This window comes from Scatophagus argus, chromosome 13, assembly GCF_020382885.2.
Source record: "Scatophagus argus isolate fScaArg1 chromosome 13, fScaArg1.pri, whole genome shotgun sequence".
Taxonomy (NCBI): Eukaryota; Metazoa; Chordata; class Actinopteri; family Scatophagidae; genus Scatophagus; species Scatophagus argus.
In genome coordinates, this window is record NC_058505.1 from 19,704,640 (window position 1) to 19,724,305 (window position 19,666).

The 19,666-nt window shown below is 39.4% G+C and overlaps 1 protein-coding gene across 6 annotated transcripts in view; it reads right to left on the reverse strand.

Moving 5' to 3' along the window:
- The window catches only part of astn1 (astrotactin 1), a 356,774-nt gene that overhangs the window by 33,065 nt on the left and 304,043 nt on the right, over positions 1-19,666 (reverse strand). For all 6 annotated transcript variants that reach the window (XM_046409632.1, XM_046409630.1, XM_046409633.1 and 3 more), the window contains 3 exons: positions 10,147-10,424; positions 9,128-9,261; positions 7,234-7,385 (listed from right to left, as the gene is read on the reverse strand). In XM_046409632.1, the coding sequence (XP_046265588.1) occupies positions 7,234-7,385; positions 9,128-9,261; positions 10,147-10,424 (564 nt within the window). The remainder of the gene's footprint in view (positions 1-7,233; positions 7,386-9,127; positions 9,262-10,146; positions 10,425-19,666) is intronic.

Consider the following 19,666-nt stretch of genomic DNA (forward strand, 5'->3'; position numbering starts at 1 on the left):
CTGAGTTGACAGAAGACTGACAGTTGAAATCAAAACCATACTATACATTGGGCTTTCCAGATCTTTCCATCTTTTTCAACATAGCTCCTGTCTTTCTGTTTCCGTCTTCCTTTCCCTCACTTCTCCTCTCTCCTTGGTGGTCCTTTTCTCCCCTTCCCTCCCCTCTCTCTCGTCCTCTCTCGTAACTCAACACAACATCTATGCCCAGCCACCTTTGCCTGTATGTTCACATGAGGGTGTGCTCCCCAAAGCAATCAATCATCTGCTAATGACGACATGTATAGGTTTGAAGTTCTGATCAAACTCCTCCATGTATATGTTTTTCTAGCTTCTAGTAATGTAGCTGAGCCACTCCAACCAAGGCTGGATAGCTTTCTCTCAGTGTAATTAGAGTTGCACTGGGCAATTTTGCACATTGGAGAGTCCAAATGGTGCTGAAAGGTAGCTGTTAAAAGTTTTGACAACTTTATTGTTGCAGAAATGGAAATGTTATGGAAATGCGATCTTAGGAAACTCAGAGCTAAACGTTTTCTTCTTGATGTATAGTAAAGGAGTTGAAAGGGTTTAGCTTTCTATGGATGCAGCACTGGCTCATTGCTCTCAAGAAGAAAATTAGGTGTTCAGCTCTCAAGATTTAATGTGTTTTTTTCAGTGGGTGGGAATGTGCGGATAGCCTTCAGCAGACTTAAGGTGGTCACATACATCTCTCCATCATCCTCCGTCTAGGCCACATACTCTAATTTTACAGTAATACTTTGCAATTTAGGCCAAACTATATTCATCATGTGCATTGATACTGACCAAAAGTTCTCCTGTGGAATTTTCTGGGAAATCAAGCTAACTGCCACTGGCTGCGTTGGAAGCATTTCAAACTTAACTTAAACTTAAAGCTGCACTAAGAAGTATCTTTATATTAGCAATGGACTCAAGCACACACGTAACAGCAAACCCACAGGCTTCTAGCTCATTGTATTGGTTTTTACTGCCCACGAATTCCATTGATTCAGTCCAATTGCTCTCATCATCATGTTTCCAGGAGCAGCAGCTGTTATCATCAAAAAAAGCCCCGATAAACCCACTCCCATCTGCTCAGCACCAGACAAACAAAGGTGATTAACTGGTGTACATAGTGAAGCATTTGGCTGGTGAAAAGTCAGATATTTCCCTCAGGGGTTAGTGGAGAAAAAAATGGAGTCAATAATAGACGTACTTCAATCAGATGGACTGAAACATGACTCCTACCGAAAATAAATGTTGCTCCGTGCCAGTTGATTGATGACTTTGCTTTTGCCACGGCATGTTTATGATAATGTGTCAATGTTGTGTTTACAACTTGTTCCGCTGTTCCCATGTGGCGTGAAAACAAAAAAAATCAGTCGCTGCTGTTTTAAGTGACAAGGTCAGTCTTTAAGCAGTATAGGTGATGACTGACAATTTTTTCCCCATAATTTCTTGCCGTACTTGCTGCTGTGTTCGTTCAGTACTGCCATTAACCTGTAGACTGGCAAGGCTGCGGTACCAGCTCTCGCACATCGCACAAATTTCTTCCTGCCATTGCGACTTCCTGTATGGTACATGCCAAACCACTACTTGCATGCTAAAAAAAATATATCAAAGAATATGTTTGGAAACTACTGAAGAAAAAAAAAAAAGTTTTGGACATCCTAGAACGCATGCAATTCTTTGTCATACAGCTTTAAATGAGTAGTTTTGCTATCCTACTTTGCGACATTTTAAAAGTGAACGCCTCTTTCAATAGTTTCATATTAGTCAAGAGAATTTGTATTTTATGATACTTCAGATCCTGATTTTTTTTTTTTTTTTTCAGAAAAAAAAGCCCTTTTTGGAATTTTTCCAAAATAAGTTCATGCCTCATATCAAATGTTTTTTCTCATTAGAGAAGCATTAGAGAACTGATACACCCCACTACACACCAACCTGCAGCACAACAACAAATATCACTCCTCTACGGTCACAAAGTCAAAACAGCTGCCTTGCACTTTGAACATTTTTAACTGATGTGGAGGTCTTTTGCAGTGGAGACTTGATTCATCGCCAGCGTCGTGCTGCACCACAAAGGTACAAGTCTGTTGTCTTTACTGCACCAGATGCTAATCTCTCACGTATTATTTCTGAATTCATCAGAAAAAAAACAAACAAAAACCAAAAAACCAACAAAACAACAAAAATTAACTTTACATATAGTCCAGCATTATAAAATAGAAAGGTAAAAACCATCCAACATACTAATGTTGGGTGGAAACATTGAAACATTTATTAAAAGAAAGTTACTCAACTCAGAAAGCTAAATCTTTATGATTTTATCCCTTACTAAAATATGCGTTGGTGTCTTATTTTAGAATGGTACATGCACGTTTGATTTTGTTTTTGTAAATCCAATTTGGGTACTGTCTAATTATATACATGAAGATGTAGTATTTATTATACACCTGAAAAGACTTGAGGATCTTGCTGATGTCAAAATTAAAAGCAAACACCCTTAAACAAAAAGCCTCTTTATTCTCAAAGACTGCTCAAGTAGCCTTACTAGAGTAGTTGTATACTCGGCTTTTTTAACAATGCAGTATCATGCATTTCAGTTAGCTGAGGATGAACAAAATGGTGTTTTAGGCAACAAACAAGTAAAGTCTGATAAATTCCTCCTCTGCTTCAAGGCAGTGATAGATTACACCTACCAGGCAAATGGTGTGTGAGTGAGTTTGTTTTGAAGCAATTAATGAAGACACTGGTGTCTGTTTTTCCATTGAGACCACAGTATAATGTATGTGCCATCCTTTAAGGGCCTCGAAAGAGGTAGTGATTAGTGATGGAACTGGCGGGGGGAAAAAAAATTAAGACATTTTTGTTGTGTAGAGCTGGAGGAGCAAGATATTGCCTTGTGTAAGAGAGTAATCTCCATTAATTTAATGAGGATGGCGTTGCACCATGGAAACAAGCACTGTGTGACTTAAACAGTGTAAGTGAATTGGTAAACTGGAAAATCTCAGCATGACACTAACAAGCCAGTCAAGAGTGGAATATTCCTGCGCCACGGTTTCTCTATTTCTTGCCGAGCATAAATGCTAATGTCTATGAAAACACTGCCATAAGTTCCATGGTAGTTACAGTATCTTATCAGATAATAAGACCAGTTGCAGTAAGGCTGTGTACCCAATTGGAATATTCCTCTTTCATATCACCATATCAACCGCTAAATGAACAACACGGCATCAGCAGGTTATTTTAGCAGTAATAACCTAAAGTGTGTCTGAAAATGCAGCATCATGAAGAAATGATGTCTGATTGTGATTAACTCTTGATGTTGAAACTTTGATGTTGTACCAAAGTTCTATTCTGATTGACTCTGTGGCCAGATAAGAAGTTTGTTTGAACTTTAAGTCTAAGTAAACATGATATCAAATCACTGCAGCCCCAGAAAGTTTTCTCAATCACACAAAGTCACGCTGGATACTTAAGCATTCACCGTTTTCATCTCCTGTGTTTATCGCTCTGACAGCACAAATTAGAGGATGGGACAGACATTTGTTTTGCTAGACTATGGAACATGGTGGTAATGTTGAGCCGACGGAGAAGATTTGTTCAAAGGGCACAGGAAGAAATTGTGCTCCAAAATTCCAAAACAGAAACTGAAAGGTCGTGTTTGCCATTACAGCGATATTTCATTGTTGCTCATCAAAATGCTTCCCCGCATTAAAACTGCAGCTTCCCTCCTGTAGTCACTATACATTAGCACAGATGTTCCATTTATTTACTTCAACAAAGCAAAAATATAAAAATGATTACTGACTAGAAAAAGATAGATTACCACCCTGGGCCCCAGGTTTCATGTGGCAATTTGTTTGTGGCAACAGTAACTTTGTTTAAAAATAGAGGCATGTGAGTACTTCTTGAAAACCTGATCGTGAGGCCCAGCCCTGCAGAGTCCCTGTGCCTAGATCAAGTTCCAAGATGATACAAGTACTCTGTTATTACATTAAATCAAATAACCACACTTTTAACACAGGAATGGTGTACGCAATGAGCGGTGAGGGAAAAGTACAGCAGTAACGTGTTATTGTTCATAAGGTGATACAACTTCAAACTTTTAGAACTGGAACAGTTTTATGTCTCTCAGAAGTATAAAGCCGAACACATTTTATATGCTAAATGCTATTCTAAACTATGATGCAAAAGGTGAAAATAAACAGCTAAATCAAACAACTAAATCTCTGTGATGTCTGACAAATGCATTAAATGTTACATTTTGTATTTCGGAAAAAGCTTTTCAACCCTTTGTATTGCTGTATTGCTATGAGATGTCTACAGTGTTGTTTCATGTTGAACAATTCAATGCTTCACTTCACTAAGATCAGAACAGAAAAACTATAGGGAAATATATATATATATATAGACATACGGCAAGGCACAAGTAAACAGACTGCGCTATTTCATGAGCAGTGTTAACATCTAAATGAATTTGAAGTATCGCAGAAAAAGAAAGAAAGAAAGAAAGAAAGAAAAGAGTGCAAAGTAGACGTGTTTCCATCAACCCATTTGGAGCTAATAAATGAGGTTTGTGAGAAGATGGCAGTATAGATTACATGATGCATGGCTTTGATAAATGGAGTAGAAGAAGTACAGGCCGCAAACTGGCACAAAAGCAGTTTTCTGCCAACCATCAACGAACCTCAAAGAGGAAGAGGAAACAAAACCTGTCGTCTTGGCCATCTGTGAGGGAATTAACAGGAATCTTGTCAGTTTTGTTGGATTTTGCCATTCATTAACCATTTCTAATGTAGCACTTCAAAATGTACACAGAAATAAATATGTTGGAACATGGCTACAGTGGGTGTAGCCAATAGATCTTTGGATAAGATGTAACATCAGACTGTTCATGTCAATCAGGGGGTTTTTCCACTCCCCGCCAAAAGAGCGGATGGCATGTTGGTAAAAACTAAATACGGAGCCACACAAACGCACAATGTTGTGCTTTATAAAAGCCACCGTTTCTGTTACAATTGTCTGCTTTGTCCTTCTAGCTATAGAATATTCCAAATTCTCCCTCAGCTTTTCATTCAGTAACGTTTCAGAACTTTCCACAAGTCTCAAATACAGCTGCATGATGGCATCAAGTATGTTTTAAAATTCTGTGAGCGCAGAAAATGACCTGTGATCATGGTTTACATTTATATGCTTTTGCACCACTAATCTATGAAATATATGCTGTGCTGCTCGCAATATGAGGGAAGAGAAGAGCAGAGGAGAGGGAGTCAAGTGCCCTTCCCACTTGTATGTATAATGCATATAGAGCAGCACCATTTAATTCTGCCCTTCTTTAGAGGGATAAGTATGCTTTTGAGTCTGCAGTTAAAATCAATACAAGTGCTGAGTCTATGGCTCATGTTTAGTATAACAGCTCTAATAAGAAAATGTTCACCCACTATCCTCTCCCATCTGAATCCGCTGTTTTGATTGATGATTCTCACTGGTGAGACTAATACAGTTTATTCTCTCATTAAGCTACAACAAACTTTGCTACCCACAGGCAACTTTAACACTCTCCATTATGGATTGGGTCATTACTGCCAAAATAAACTGCCCCTGTTTCGCCAGCTTCTACTCATACATGACCAGCCAAATAAGTTATGCCTTTCCGTGTTATGGACGCACACTCCTGCTGTTCCTGTGGCTGCGTAACACGATTTCCTACTTTCAGTGAAAACACAAGGGAAAATATACATTAATAAGCAACTAAATGAGTCCATATGGGTTGTACTCTAAAATAAAAAGGCAAATAATATATACATATAAAGACTCTTACGAAGAAAAGATGCTTTTGTAAAAATACTTTTGTGTTGACTTTTGTAAAGTACTGTGAGAAACACAGATTAAAATGAATATCATCCTGTCATGGCTAATTTCTCATTACAAGTATAACAAATTGCAACACTGAAAGCATTTAGAGTTGTGAATTAGATTAGTGTGTATGTAAATACAGTGCAAAGCTTATTACTTTATAAAATCAGTCCAACTAAGAAAATACTGTGAATACTGTGAATAATACTTAAACTACTCCATTATAATTATTGCTAGTGTACACCATCTTGTGGAGGCCTTAAAAACTACAACTGAAATAAGTCAAAACAGATGAAGTAATGTGGAAACCTGGGCAGTGTTAGGATGCTTAGAATGATGCCCTATGTCAACACTGAAATGATCAGTGTATTTAAACACACATTTTAGATTGATCGCAAATATAGACTTCATTTAATGGAAACTTTTGAGATAGAAGTTTTCCAAAACTATAAAGCACGTTGTTATAATAAAATGAAACATTTTCAGTGAAGTTAGTGGACTTGTGACTACGGCATTATAAACTTTGTTTGTTCAAGACAGTTTCATCGAGAGCAAAGCTCTTTTCTTTCACCCTTATCACACTTGAACGCACCCGGACGTCGCGCAAAACACACCGCAATACACTCTGATCTGCTGTACGCTGAGAGACCCCCGACCACTTAAGCAGAACTTAAGAAGCTTTTTGGATGAGAGGTGAAATGTGTTCGCTTTGAACTGAAATCCAGTTGCCCCACCTTAAGCTCTTCTACTGTAGTAATGAGTGAAGGGTAAATACAGTTTTTTTTCACTTTCCCCATGTAGATTTATCCTGTTGGTGTGGGGAAATGAATAAAAATATGATGTATCTTCTTGAAACCTACAGGATGACGAAATCCCTTCCTTTTCACCTTTGGACCACAATTCCTTCCAGGCTGGAGACTGGATAAAACAAATTAGGCTTATGTGGCCAGATGGTGCTTACAAATTAGGGGTTCATGGTTTGAGCCAGCATAAATAATGAACACTGGCCAACAGCTGCCCATACAATCCAAGGCCAACTGACTTACTCATTACCCATCTTTGAACAACCAAAACATCAACAGTCCCTCTTGCTGGTTCAGTGAATACTGGAAACAAAGGATGTGAGCTGGAGGAAGTGACTGAAGGAGCTGAATGACAAGAGTCCAAGAAAACGGCATTCTCACTTGATGGTCAAGTCGTATATGTATAAAAGACAACTAAAAAAAACTAAATGTAGACAATTTAAATGTAAATAATACAAATATGACTTTACTTTCATCATACTTTTCATTAACCATGGCCAGCATCACTGGTTGCCACGGTAACATTAACCTGTTTCACATTTTTTCCAAGTGCTGGTTTTTGTTGACGACCTACCTGTCTCAACTTTGGAGTGGTCGGTCCTCTCCGTCACCTTCTCCTGGCTGATGAGGTAATCAACAATCCTCACGCCGATTGGTGGCTCAGTGTGGTTCCACTCCATGATGACCAATGAGCTGCTGGGCTCATAGGTGTAAGACAGTTTAAGCCTGGCAACAGACAGACAGACATGCAAAATCAGGCCACTGAGGGAAAGACGCTGTCAGCATACTGGTATCATTACTACAATTTACAGCTAAGATTATCCCTAGTGTTCTGCAAATCTGCAGTCTAATGAAAACATGTTCTGCAATGTCACAAACACTTCTGTCAACAGAAAATATGGCCATTTATCCCCTGGTGTCAGACTTGAATTACTCTGTAGCAGTTGTCTGCAGCCATGTGGCACTGCAGCCCATGCGTACAGAGGGTTTCATTCCAACCAGGTAATAAAGCAGCTCATTTCACTGATTAGCACACCAATACTGGACAGCAGAAATAAAAATCAATGACTGTTGTAATCATGGACAGATTATAAGACAATGTCCCACCCAACAACCTCCAACATAAGAGCAGGACACTCAGCCTTGGGGAGATTATTATTACAAACGTTGCTGCCTTTGCAGTTATTTTGTGTCTCTTTGTGGTTGCATGGCTTTTTGGTTGTGTTTAATCTCATGGCAATTATTTGATGTCTCTGACATTGTTTTGAATGTGTTTGTAGTTGTTTGATGTATTTTTGTGTTCGTACTGTATCTCTTTGTAGTTGTAGCATCTCATCTCTCCCCACACGGAAAGGAAATATATGAACATATATCCAAATATATGCAGAATATATGTTTCATGTATGCCATATGTATTTATGATTGTACTTATTTTAATTCAATACCGATTGAGGTTTGCAGAAGAAAATTCAATGTATAAGACAATAGATTTTGATTGTTTTACTGCATGAAGCAATTTTTAAAGTGGCCTCACATTCTATCATCTATCATCAACTCGATCCATATTGCGGCGACGGGCAAACTACCGACTCATAAAGCCGAGCTGAGACACCCGGCTTAGAAGGCTATGGGGCTCCAAAGTGTGATGAAACGGAGCGGGACAACCGCAATGCATTGAAAGTGAAAAGTGTGTTTACGCCAGCTGCATGCGTGACGCTGCTCTTGTGTTCTGTTGTCTTGTTTAAACAAGTTAAAACATGGTGCAAAGCTGCTGTGTTGTTAACTGCCACAATCGTTCAAATGATCGCTAAAAAAAAAAAAACGATGGGCTGAGAATTTTCTCATTTCCAACGTGGAAACAAAGCCAAGGACGTCAGAATTGTTAAAGTGTTAAAATGCTCATGTATCTTATGATTTCAGGATTCACAAGATGCTCCTCTTTTTGGTGAAGATGATGATGCGAGGCTAATAAAGTCTCAAATTAGGTGCTAAAAGTTTCAGCTTCCTAAGCAGTGGTGGAATGTAACTGAGTTTATATTGTCTCCTTCGTAAGTTCATATATATATGTATAGCATATATGTTATGTAATTGAAAGACATATATGTAAAGGGCCAATTTCGAATATGTACACATATGTTGTAAAATAAATGTCGCTTAGATAAAAAAAACTGATTTTCATATATTTTCTTTCTCGGCTTTTTGGTGTTCCAACAAGATCTTTTAACAGCCAAACAGAGGCTCTGGCCAAATGGGCCCCTGACCTTTCGGGCCTCTGTCCTTGTGCCCAGCAGGTCAATTCAATAATCAGGCTGTAATATTTGGTCATAACAAAATTTATGCATCCTGATAATAAGTGTTTGAGACTGCTACAGTAGGACAAAGAGTTGTGCCAGTGAAATATTATTTAAAATACCCCATTTTAGAGTGATGTGCTTGCAGAAAATGTAATATAATCTTCAATTACTAACATAGGCTGGGGAAGTGGGGCGCAGGTGGGCAGTCCGTCAGCACCAAAAGCACTGGAATCACAGCGACACCAGTCATCAATAACATCACCTTTCCCCGAACACCAGAGCATGCTCATCATCGCCTCCTGGAGAGCCTATGAAGAGAGAGGAGGAAAAACAAACAAAACAAAAACAAAAACTGAATCAATATTTAAATGCAACTAAATTAACTACGCATTAAATCTTAAAAAATTAAATCATGATAAATATATCTGTGTAAGGAATTATATGTTTTATGAAGGCAAATAGTCAAAAAGTGTGTTTATTCTGAAATTTCCCTGTGCATTATGTTTATACTAGTAGCTATACATTCAAGCACTAGCATCCTCCAAAGAGGACTTGTTAGGAACAGCAGTTGTATCTGTCTGCCTGAGTTCAAGGATGAAAGCCTGACACCACAGCACCATATCAACCTTTCCTGCTGCTGGAGGAGTGGAAGCAGTATCGACATACAGTATTGACAGGGTCAAAGCACAGCAAGGCAGATTATGGCACAGCAGCAGCCATTAGAGTAAGCCCTGATACTGAAGGCCCAGAAAGTCCTCTTCCTCTCTAACCTGTTCCATAATGAGGCCCTGAGGTTTTCAGCCCTGATGCATGTATTCACAGACAGATGGTGACTTTTGCCACAGGGTGCCACTTAAGACTGAGGTATAAAGATCACATGCCTTGACTTCTGCCTACATTTTTGTATTATTAGCTGCTGTCCTCTGATGCTAAAGTCGACGAAATTGGTTTATGTGTTTACATTCTCCAGATCAAAGTAAAACCACTTTGATTTTAGGATATCAAGAGCAATGAATGCTTCCTTTAATCATTAACATGAAAGGTAAGTGAGATTACCGATTTCAGTAGAAAGAAAGAGGCCACCAATTTCAAGGGCTTTGGATTACAGAAAGTGATATAATGCACTCTGTAAGCAATTGTTGTGTCAGACCCATTATGTCAGTCCCAGATAGTTAACGATAAACACTACAAACCTGGTAAGTCTCATTGTTGGATACCAGTTCATAGATGGGTGTGGCCTTGGTGATCTGCAGCAGGACAGGTTCGGACTGCTGCCGCCCTTGCACCGCCCTCGGGCTCATGTGACAGAGGTGACAGGAGCGGGGGCACTGGCCTTGGCTGGTGCAGTCCATACGGACACCAGCCGCCATGCGCTTCGCACCTGTGTCCAACAGACTGGCAATGTACGCTGGGTAGGTCAGCGTCCTCGGCTCCTTATCGCGCTCCTCTGACTCCTCTGAAGGCGAGTTACCTGATGGGACAGACAGAAGGAAAATGATTCCTTTTTATGCAGAAATATTAAGGAAAATACTCAAAGTAGCTGAAGTAGGAAAATCCATAAAAAGCAAAAAGTCATGTCTAAAATTTTTAGAGCACTATTGTTCTCATTTAAATAAACTAGATAGATGGTGAGATCACATGATCCTAGTAATGAGATAAGGGAGTAAGGGAATGAAAAAAAACTGAACTGAGAGATGGCAAAACTACAAAGCAAACACTGTGTTCCCTCATTCCCAGATCTCCCTTCTGAAGGCTTTTTAGCTTTTCTGCATCACATGCAGAATACATGAGCAGTAGTGTAAATATGTGGGCCACTGCTAGAGCTACAAAGATCTCAGTGTTCTGTCCAATAAACAAGGTGATTGGAGAGACCTGTACTGAACAATGACATGTTTCTATTGCTGTTACAGCCCGTTATCAACATTCAGGATTTTTTCCCCCTGCTCTCTGCTCTGAAGCTCAATATCCATCCATTTTCTATACCGCTTATCCGTCAGGGTCGCGGGGGGGCTGGAGCCTATCCCAGCTAACTACGGGCGAGAGGCGGGGTTCACCCTGGACTGGTCGCCAGTCAATCGCAGGGCCAACACACAAAGACAGACAACCACACACTCTCACACTCACACCTAGGGGCAATTTAGAGTAGCCAATTAACCTAATGTGCATGTTTTTGGTATTGTGGGAGGAAGCCGGAGTACCCAGAGAAAACCCACGCAGGCACAGGGAGAACATGCAAACTCCACATAGAAGGGCCCAAACCGGGATTCGAACCTGGAACCCTCTTGCTATGAGGCGACAGTGCTAACCACTGCAACACCGTGCCGCCCTGAAGCTCAATATAAACCAGTATAAACCCATAGCTAAAACCCATTTTCTACATGTGGAAATTTTCATCCTTGGGTGAAAAGCTATAATACAGCTAATACTGTATTAAAATCTACTAAAACAGCGAAAATTGGATGGAGGATCAATGAAATTTTACAGTTGAAGTGAAAAAATTCTGTAACTGCAACAACTTTTACCAAGCACCATAACTATACAAGACCATCCCTACAGTGGTTAGACTGGTCATCTAATATGAGAGAAAGACAAGTGTGGGCATCATCTGTGCAGCTGTAAGACATTATTTGTGAATGGTTTGAAGCAAAGAAAAGAATAGATCACTTTTGTTTGAGAGTTTTGTTCGCAAAAGTTTGCAGTATGTAAAAATGTGAATCAGAAATTTCTCCCATAAATGTTGTTTTGTCTCAGGGTGCAAAATCCCCTTGCAAGGGAAGCTAGAGAGAAGAGAGAAGGGAAAATATGCTTAATGCAGAATTTTTGACACTCTTTTTCTTCTTTAAAAGGGGGACTTTTTCAGATGACCATTTTGGGAGACTGCTAGGCTGAGAGCGAATGCAAGCAATATAAAAGCTCAAGCACCAATTAGGGAATAAGCTTGTTTGTGGCAGCTGAATTTGATGAAATACAACTCAGGTTTATGAGCCATGGGATGATGGGAAAACAGTATACACACAAGCTCAGGGACCAACGCACATACAAAAGGATGAAAACAAAGAGAACCATTTTTCTCAATGTATGACATAAATAATTCTTATGCATTAATGTTTACTTTTTGTTTCACTACTACTTTAAATTGATATTTTATACTTTTGTTTTCTTTGTATTCAGTGAAACAAATGTACATCTGTATATGAAGTATGTTACTGTTTCTGCTTATAGTATCCATGCACTTTGAGCTGTGGTTTACAGGAAAAGGAGTCATCTAATTCAAGGCAATTCTAATAATGCAAGTTGTGATAAATATAGTCCTCACAAAACAAACTCCATTTCTCATGACACCCATATTCACACCCACTCAGCCCTATTAAGACCAAACAGTTTGGCACATGATTCCTCGCAGTTAAGAATTTCGGAGAACAATAACAATACAAATATGCGGGATTGTCACATGCACATTTGTGTATATGTGTGTACACCTGAATGCGTGAGACTGTCATTGAAAAGAGAGTGAGAATCTAAGTGCTACAGTAACAATAGTGTTTGATTTTGAGCGCGTGTGTTAGTAATTACCACTATTATTGATCATACCTCATCTCGCTCACACCTCCGAAATACTGGGTGAATCACATTTTGGAGCTTTAAGCCCATGCTGGCTCAGATCTAAAAATTATAGGAAAAGCAGGCTTGCTAAGCCTAACAAAGAGAAAGGACTGCTTCCAATAACCCACCAAAAGATTCAAAAGGAAATAACCAGAACGGAAACAAAGCCAAGAAAACCTGCCTATCTCTTCAGCATTCTGTGTGTTTTGAGAACAGAATGCTGAAGAATTAGAGAGACCATGGTGCACCTGGGCCCCTCAAATTTACAATCAGACTAGGCCGGGTACCAATGAAAGGAAAGGATAAAAAAAAAAAAAATCAAATAAATCTCAGATAGGAGTAGGGAGGAAGACATAACAACCCACAAATAGTTAATATGCTAAACAAAGACAAATCACACCTAACCCACTAAACAGAACAGCGCAGGTGTTGCAAATGAGAGTCTTCTTTGTTAACAGAGCTGCCTCCAGATCCAGTAATGGATTGTAAATAGCTGTATTTGTGCGTGTGTGTGTATATAACTGTGCATGTGTGTAGTACTGCTGTGCCGAGGGTTTCTTTGCATGCGTGTGTGCATGTTGTTTACATCCTTGACAATGTTAGCATGCACCTCCGGGGCCTTGTGATTGGGTCACCGAATCAAATCGACAGATATGCCCATACCAATCAGGGGAATGTGTAGGTAAATGAGGTCTGATAGAGGGTCGAGTCCCATCAGGGGAGAACGAAATCAAACTGGGGACGTTCACACATCTTGACCTGTAAGCACATTAGCGTGCGTGGGTATGTGTGTGCACATAAAATATAGAAGCACTCTGCAGGCTTCGACTCTGCGTGACCAATCAAAGGCAATAAAGAAGATTATGCTTTTGTTATAGTGTGTAAGAGGATGAGCAATAGGAAGTCAACGAGAAATAGAAAACACATGGGGGTTAGAAGACAACTACCCAGAAGAAGATCGTTAATGTGCATGTGCACAGAATATTTGCATTCATAGACTTATTCATCTGTATGCCGCCAAGAATGTCAATGTCCTTGCACTCCTGACCATCCAAACCTTAATTTATCCTTGTCAAACTGGCTCACATCCCGCTAATCAGTTCTCATCATTCGATCTTCACTTGCCACCTCCTGGCAGATGGAAATTAAATGTGGCAGTTATATTAGGACAGCCATGTGCCTTTTAGGCCAAAGAAGATTGGCAATGATTAGTTCAGTTTAGTTTTGCTTTAGTTCAGCCACGTTCGCTGTCAGCTGGGACAGTCAGCCGGGACCACAGTGGATATCAAATGGAAAGAGCAGCCCAGCCTGAATACACCTGATGGCCAAACATACACAGTATATTATCACACTAAACCCTCTATACATGTACTGTAGTTCAAATTTAAGATTTAAGGGCAAAGTATATAACACAAAGACATTATTTATATATGTGTTCTATTTCTTAGAGAAGAAATGGCACATTAAATTTCTCACAAAACAAAAATCAAACTCATCAGCACTAAATAAAAAAAGAAAAAAAACTTCATTGCACTGTGTGCTTTTATTATTTATTCAGTATTTACATCTGTATACAGATATTCTGATTGTTAAATCATTATTGAATAACCCAGAATATGACTATGATGGCTTTTGAATACTGGAAATTATTCATGAGGCTAAATGTTTCAGGGAAAAATGAAATAATGTAATATAATCAAACCTGCACTCAGAAAGAATTATCAGCCTCACATTAATTGCATTCATAACAAAGCTGATGAAGGAAATCAAAGATCACAAAAATACTGTGGTTGACGGTTCTTTTGTTCTTGAGACGTACAATTAACAAAATCAGATTTCTAACTAGAAGACAAATCAGAACAAGTAAATTATAAAACTTAGGAATGAAAAACTTCAGCTGAATCTGTTATCTGTCTCGACTCCATTATGATATTCCATTGATGCTGTGATGTATAAAGATGAGTCTGATCACACCCAGGATCCGGAGGGGGGGGGGGGGGTCCCTCCTCACGCCTTCGTACTCACTCCTCAGAGCAGAAACAAGAGCTTTGGGATGGCATGTAAGTTCAAATGAGGACTGAGGAGGGAGAAACGGCAAGTGAGTGAAGTGAGATATACCCTTGCTCTGAGTGCCAGTTCTCAGTTTGACAATTCCAACTTTTCAGACCAAAGTATACACAGTGACCTCCATCAGACCCATTGCTTATAATGTCAAGTGTCGCAAGCAAAATTAAGACTGATATTGGCATTTCTACCACGGCAATAAAATCTCTTGATAGTATAATGGGATCCCCTGTGAAACAGGCATTTGCTTGGAATTGTAAATGACTTTGTTATAATCAAACTTTGAAGTATAGTATGGGGTTGGTATTGAAGTAATGACATTCACAAATGTTTGTATTAAGTTATTAATCATGAGCTCCTGCTGTCTATGTTAAGGTCAGACTGTTTTTTACATGGCCAAGAGACTGATGATCTCAAAAAAACTTGAAGCTGAGTATTCCAATTTTCTGCAACCCCCACCCCCACGCCCCCACTCCACTACATTTTGAATTATTGAACATGCATCCACGTGGGTTATGTTCATTACATGAGAACTTGGGATTTCTCAGGAAAACCGTTCCAGAAATGGTGATATTATCCAGTTCACTTGTGTTATTCATCTTCATTTCTACTTGATGCATCAAGCCACAATAAAACCCTTCTGCATAAGACAGCCTAAGTCTCTGGAAATCTCTTTGCTTCAAGCTCACCAGGTTTTCATTACAGTTTGATCACACACATTTCCAAATCTCAGGTATGGCTGGTGTGTAACAAGTCACATGGAAAAACGGTCTGTTCGTTCCACCTGCTGTGGTTGAATACTTTTCATTCATTAGTATAAGGCCTCTCCAGAACATTCTGTGAAAAGCATCACTTGACCACTTAAAATCATGGACACACATCAAGAGTCACTTTAGACTAAGCCAACCAACTCCTCTGGTGGAGAAACATTCTCCTGGGGTGGGAAACTCCTTCATAAGGCTTCACTTACTTACTGACAGGCTGCTTTACTGTTTTATGAATGTCAATTTAGGTGATAAAGCTTGTGGTGACACATGACATGTTTCCATCACCTGATACGTAGTCTTTAAAGTCCAAAACTAATTTCATGCCCTTCACAGTCATTCCCAGTATCCCAAAACAAAACAGTGGTTACCATGTGAATCAAGCCAAAAGGAGAAAATAAACATCTGGCCTTTAAATCCTCGCTAGGAAAAGTTTGTGCATAAATCTTGCCGTACTTGAAAGTGCATGTGTATGGATGTCTCCATTCCATGGGGTTTTGTGTAAAAATAATATTCTATCAAACATCCATGTTGAATTGCCCAATAACACCAAAGAAAACCACCATGGGGGACCACCACGATCTTTACTTAACATCTTTCTGCTCGTCATTCTCAGCCTTTCTGGTTTTGCAGCACACATCTAATCTTTCTTACCCGGTTCAAAAAAAATAATCACACCTTCTTTCACAATACAAATACATGAGTGGTAGGTGTGAGGGAGGAAAACTGTACTATAATCTGCATGGCCCTACCAAAACAAGAAAACCAATCTCTCTTCTCTCACATTTTCTGACACTTTCTGTGCTTTTATATTCTCACTGTAATTCTCTTTTGCTCGCATTCTCATTTCCACCTTTTTTCCTTCTGTCAGTCTTTAGCTCTCTTTTAAGTCCAAAAGATACATTTGCACACTTATCTAACCATGTAAATTGCTGTCAAATTCAACCCACGCACACAAACACACACCTGCTTCTAGGGAAGCCTAATGACTAGCGGTGTATTGCTTTAAAGAGAATAAATCTTAAGGAAAAGGAACACGCGCATGCAAGCACACATGCATAAAGCTCTTTAAATGGAATCTGTTTGACAGAGTCAGATGTCCAACAAGGAAAGTGATGACAGGACATAACACAGTAAGAGAACCTCCATAACCTATTCCTCCGCTTCCTATTTCCAGAAATACAATTTTGCAACCAATGTTTTCTGGACAGCATCTAATCTGATTTATTTCTGACTACACGGGGCTGCGGGTTGTGAGTTACAAAATAGAAGACCCAATATGCAGCCTCTGACTCTGAGGAATAAGTGTACAAAAATCTTCAATTGAATAAACTTACTCAAAGGAAATGGAAACAAACAGAAGGCAGCTGGGAGTCCAGGTATTAATTGTCCAAGCACAGAAATTATCCAGAAGGGGCAACAAGGCAGCTGGGAGTCCAAGCAAAGAAAAAATAATCAACAATGGCAAACACAAGGAACACAGGGGACTCAAGGAATGAAGGAAAACAAAAAACTCAGGAGGGAGCAAAATGAAAGCAGCAAACGCAAACTAACAAGACACAAGGAGAATGCAGGTGTCCATAGACAAAATGGGACTGGACAGGTAAAAACAATGTGGGTGGGGAAAGCAATCAAAAATGGAGGGAAAACAGACAAAGACAGGAAATGAAAAGCTGAAACAGACACAAGGGGAGGAAAACTACAAAATAAAACAGGAAACTAACCAGAAGACACCTCAAACCATTACTCTAAGCACAGACCTTTGTGGCCTATATGGGTGAGAGTATGTCATACTTTTGCTTGTGTACCTAAAATGAGTCCAGTTTTATAAGTGATGAAAGTGATTTAGGTCAGTTCATCCAGGGGCCAATTGGTGCTTAGATCTTGGGGACGACACTGAAGCCAGTTTAAGGTTCACATGTAAAGATTAGAGCTGCATAAATCAAAAATATTTTACATAAACAATTGTTTAGTGATTACAAGGAATGTGAAGTGTCATACGAAATGGTAAACCTGCTGCTGAAGTTCTGCTCAGCTTGACATGACCTTTTAATCTCATTTTAATCTGTTTTGATTTTACGGCCTGCTAACTCTGCCCTCATCAGTCTTGTTTTATCAGTGGCAGCAGCAGTCAACAGTTTTCAGAAACACGATGCAAAAATGTATAAGTGAAAGATTTTTAAACAATGAGAAAACAGCGATGGGAGTGGGAAATGGATACCTTATGAGAAACGTTCCACAGAGAGAGCTGAATTATGTCAGTTTAGATGCCAACTGTCACGTGGCCAAAACCAAACGTAAGACAGAGAAAGTTACTGAGTTAAAGGTCAACCTAACCAGTTTATTTTACATATCAGAGTCTGCCAAGACGTAGTACAAACGTGTGAGCTGTTTGCATTTGTAAACTAGGGACCGAATTATGTGTTCTTTTAAGGGTCAATAGCAATTCCAATTATTAGAACTCGGAGAGACTGATTGTGATTGGAAATGGTATAAATTCGCAGCAAAAATTAAAATCATAGTATCAAAATTTAGAATGTTCAGTAATGGAGTGGAACATATATGTAAGTATAATTTGATCAAGTATTGTAATTAAGTACAATTTTAGGGTACTTGTACTTTACTTGAGTATTTCCATTTTCTGCTATTTTAGACTTTCACTCACTTACATTTTGGAGGTGAATATCATACTTTTTACTGCATAATGTTTATTTGATAACTTTCATTTCATGGCAGATTCATATTATTTTGTGTTTAGACTCTATTATTCAAGACATGTGACCAATCAAATAGTGTTGTGGGTGGCACAGTTAGTAAACTAATAGACAAAGAGATCCTGCATCAGAGCCAACGTATTTCGAAATCAATCTATTCTATCAGGAAATAAACATATATATTTTGGACAATGATCAACCAAGTCTGCTAATCGGTCTGTCGCCTCGGTAGACAACGTGTTTGAAAATGAAAACAGTTTGAGTGTGTGGAGTTCAAAAGAAGTTTGCCTAACTGACCTAGCCAATTAAAGCTAGTGGCTTTAGGCTAGGCACCCATATCTTCAACTGAACTGTCAGCGGTTGAGGTGCAGTGTGGACGATGTAAGCAAGGTTTCGACAAGGAAGAGGAACGTGAAATAAAAAACACGATAGCTCCCATAGCAACACTTGAAGGGTTAAGATATTTGTCACAGCGGATGACTTGGACATGGCCTGAAAACTAATCTTTGATACCAGCTAAGACCTAGCAGCCTTCACTATATTGTAGACAAAGGACAGATGCATGATGGGAAATTGACAGAGAATTCACAGCAGAAGTATCAGTGTATGCGTTTATCCATGGGTGTGTATGTTGGTATGAAGCTGGGTATTTGGGGTGGCTTTGACCCACACTGTACCAAACAGAATGACTCATCATCTCTATAGCACACAACAGATGGAGCTCAGAGCTATTCAGATTCATATAATACCTCTCCATCCACCCCTTCCTCCCACACTCATTCGTGAGACAAAACTTCTGTTCATCCGCCGCTGACTGACTCAAGTCATACCTCATGTTTACAAAAATACACTCTTGAGTCTGTCAGGTTTATGGGTATAAGAGAGATGAGGAGAAAGAGACACACAAGGGAGAAAGATCAACTTAAGCATGTGATCTTAGGATGCTGTTTGTGTTAATATATTACAGCATTTTAGAATGAAGGCATTCATTTCCTGTCGTCTGCAAGCCCTGGACCCTCTCCATTATATTGCCTTTCATTGCACCCCTTTGTGAAACGATGACTCATTAAATCATCATTCATCTTTGTGATCAAAGCACTATGATTTTAGCCTCTGACACCATCGGCCTCATTTTTAACGGAGGCTTTTAAACTAAATGCCTCCGTGCTCCGGCATTTCCCAGCGTGAACCCATCTCTTCCATCCTGTGTGGAATAATGCCATTTACTGTGACTCCACTGACTCCAGCCATTGTGAAGTAGCCACTTTCAGCCACTAGATGATGCTAGTGGATCACTGACATGGTAGCACGCATTGGAAACAGGAGATATCATTGTACTGTACATGCTCCACCGTTCAGCAGACAAAAGCAGGGCAAATCATGCCTAACCTTTTAAATGTGCTTGGCCGAGATGAACATTATATGGTTATGGAAAGTAATCATGAGCTCCTGCTGATCTGAGAATGTTGGAAATCAGAGCAGGCAGTAGCTTAGTAAATGGGAGAGCAGTGAGATGGAAAACTGCATTAAAAAGGAGGAATTTAAGAGGGAACGCGCCTATTGTATGT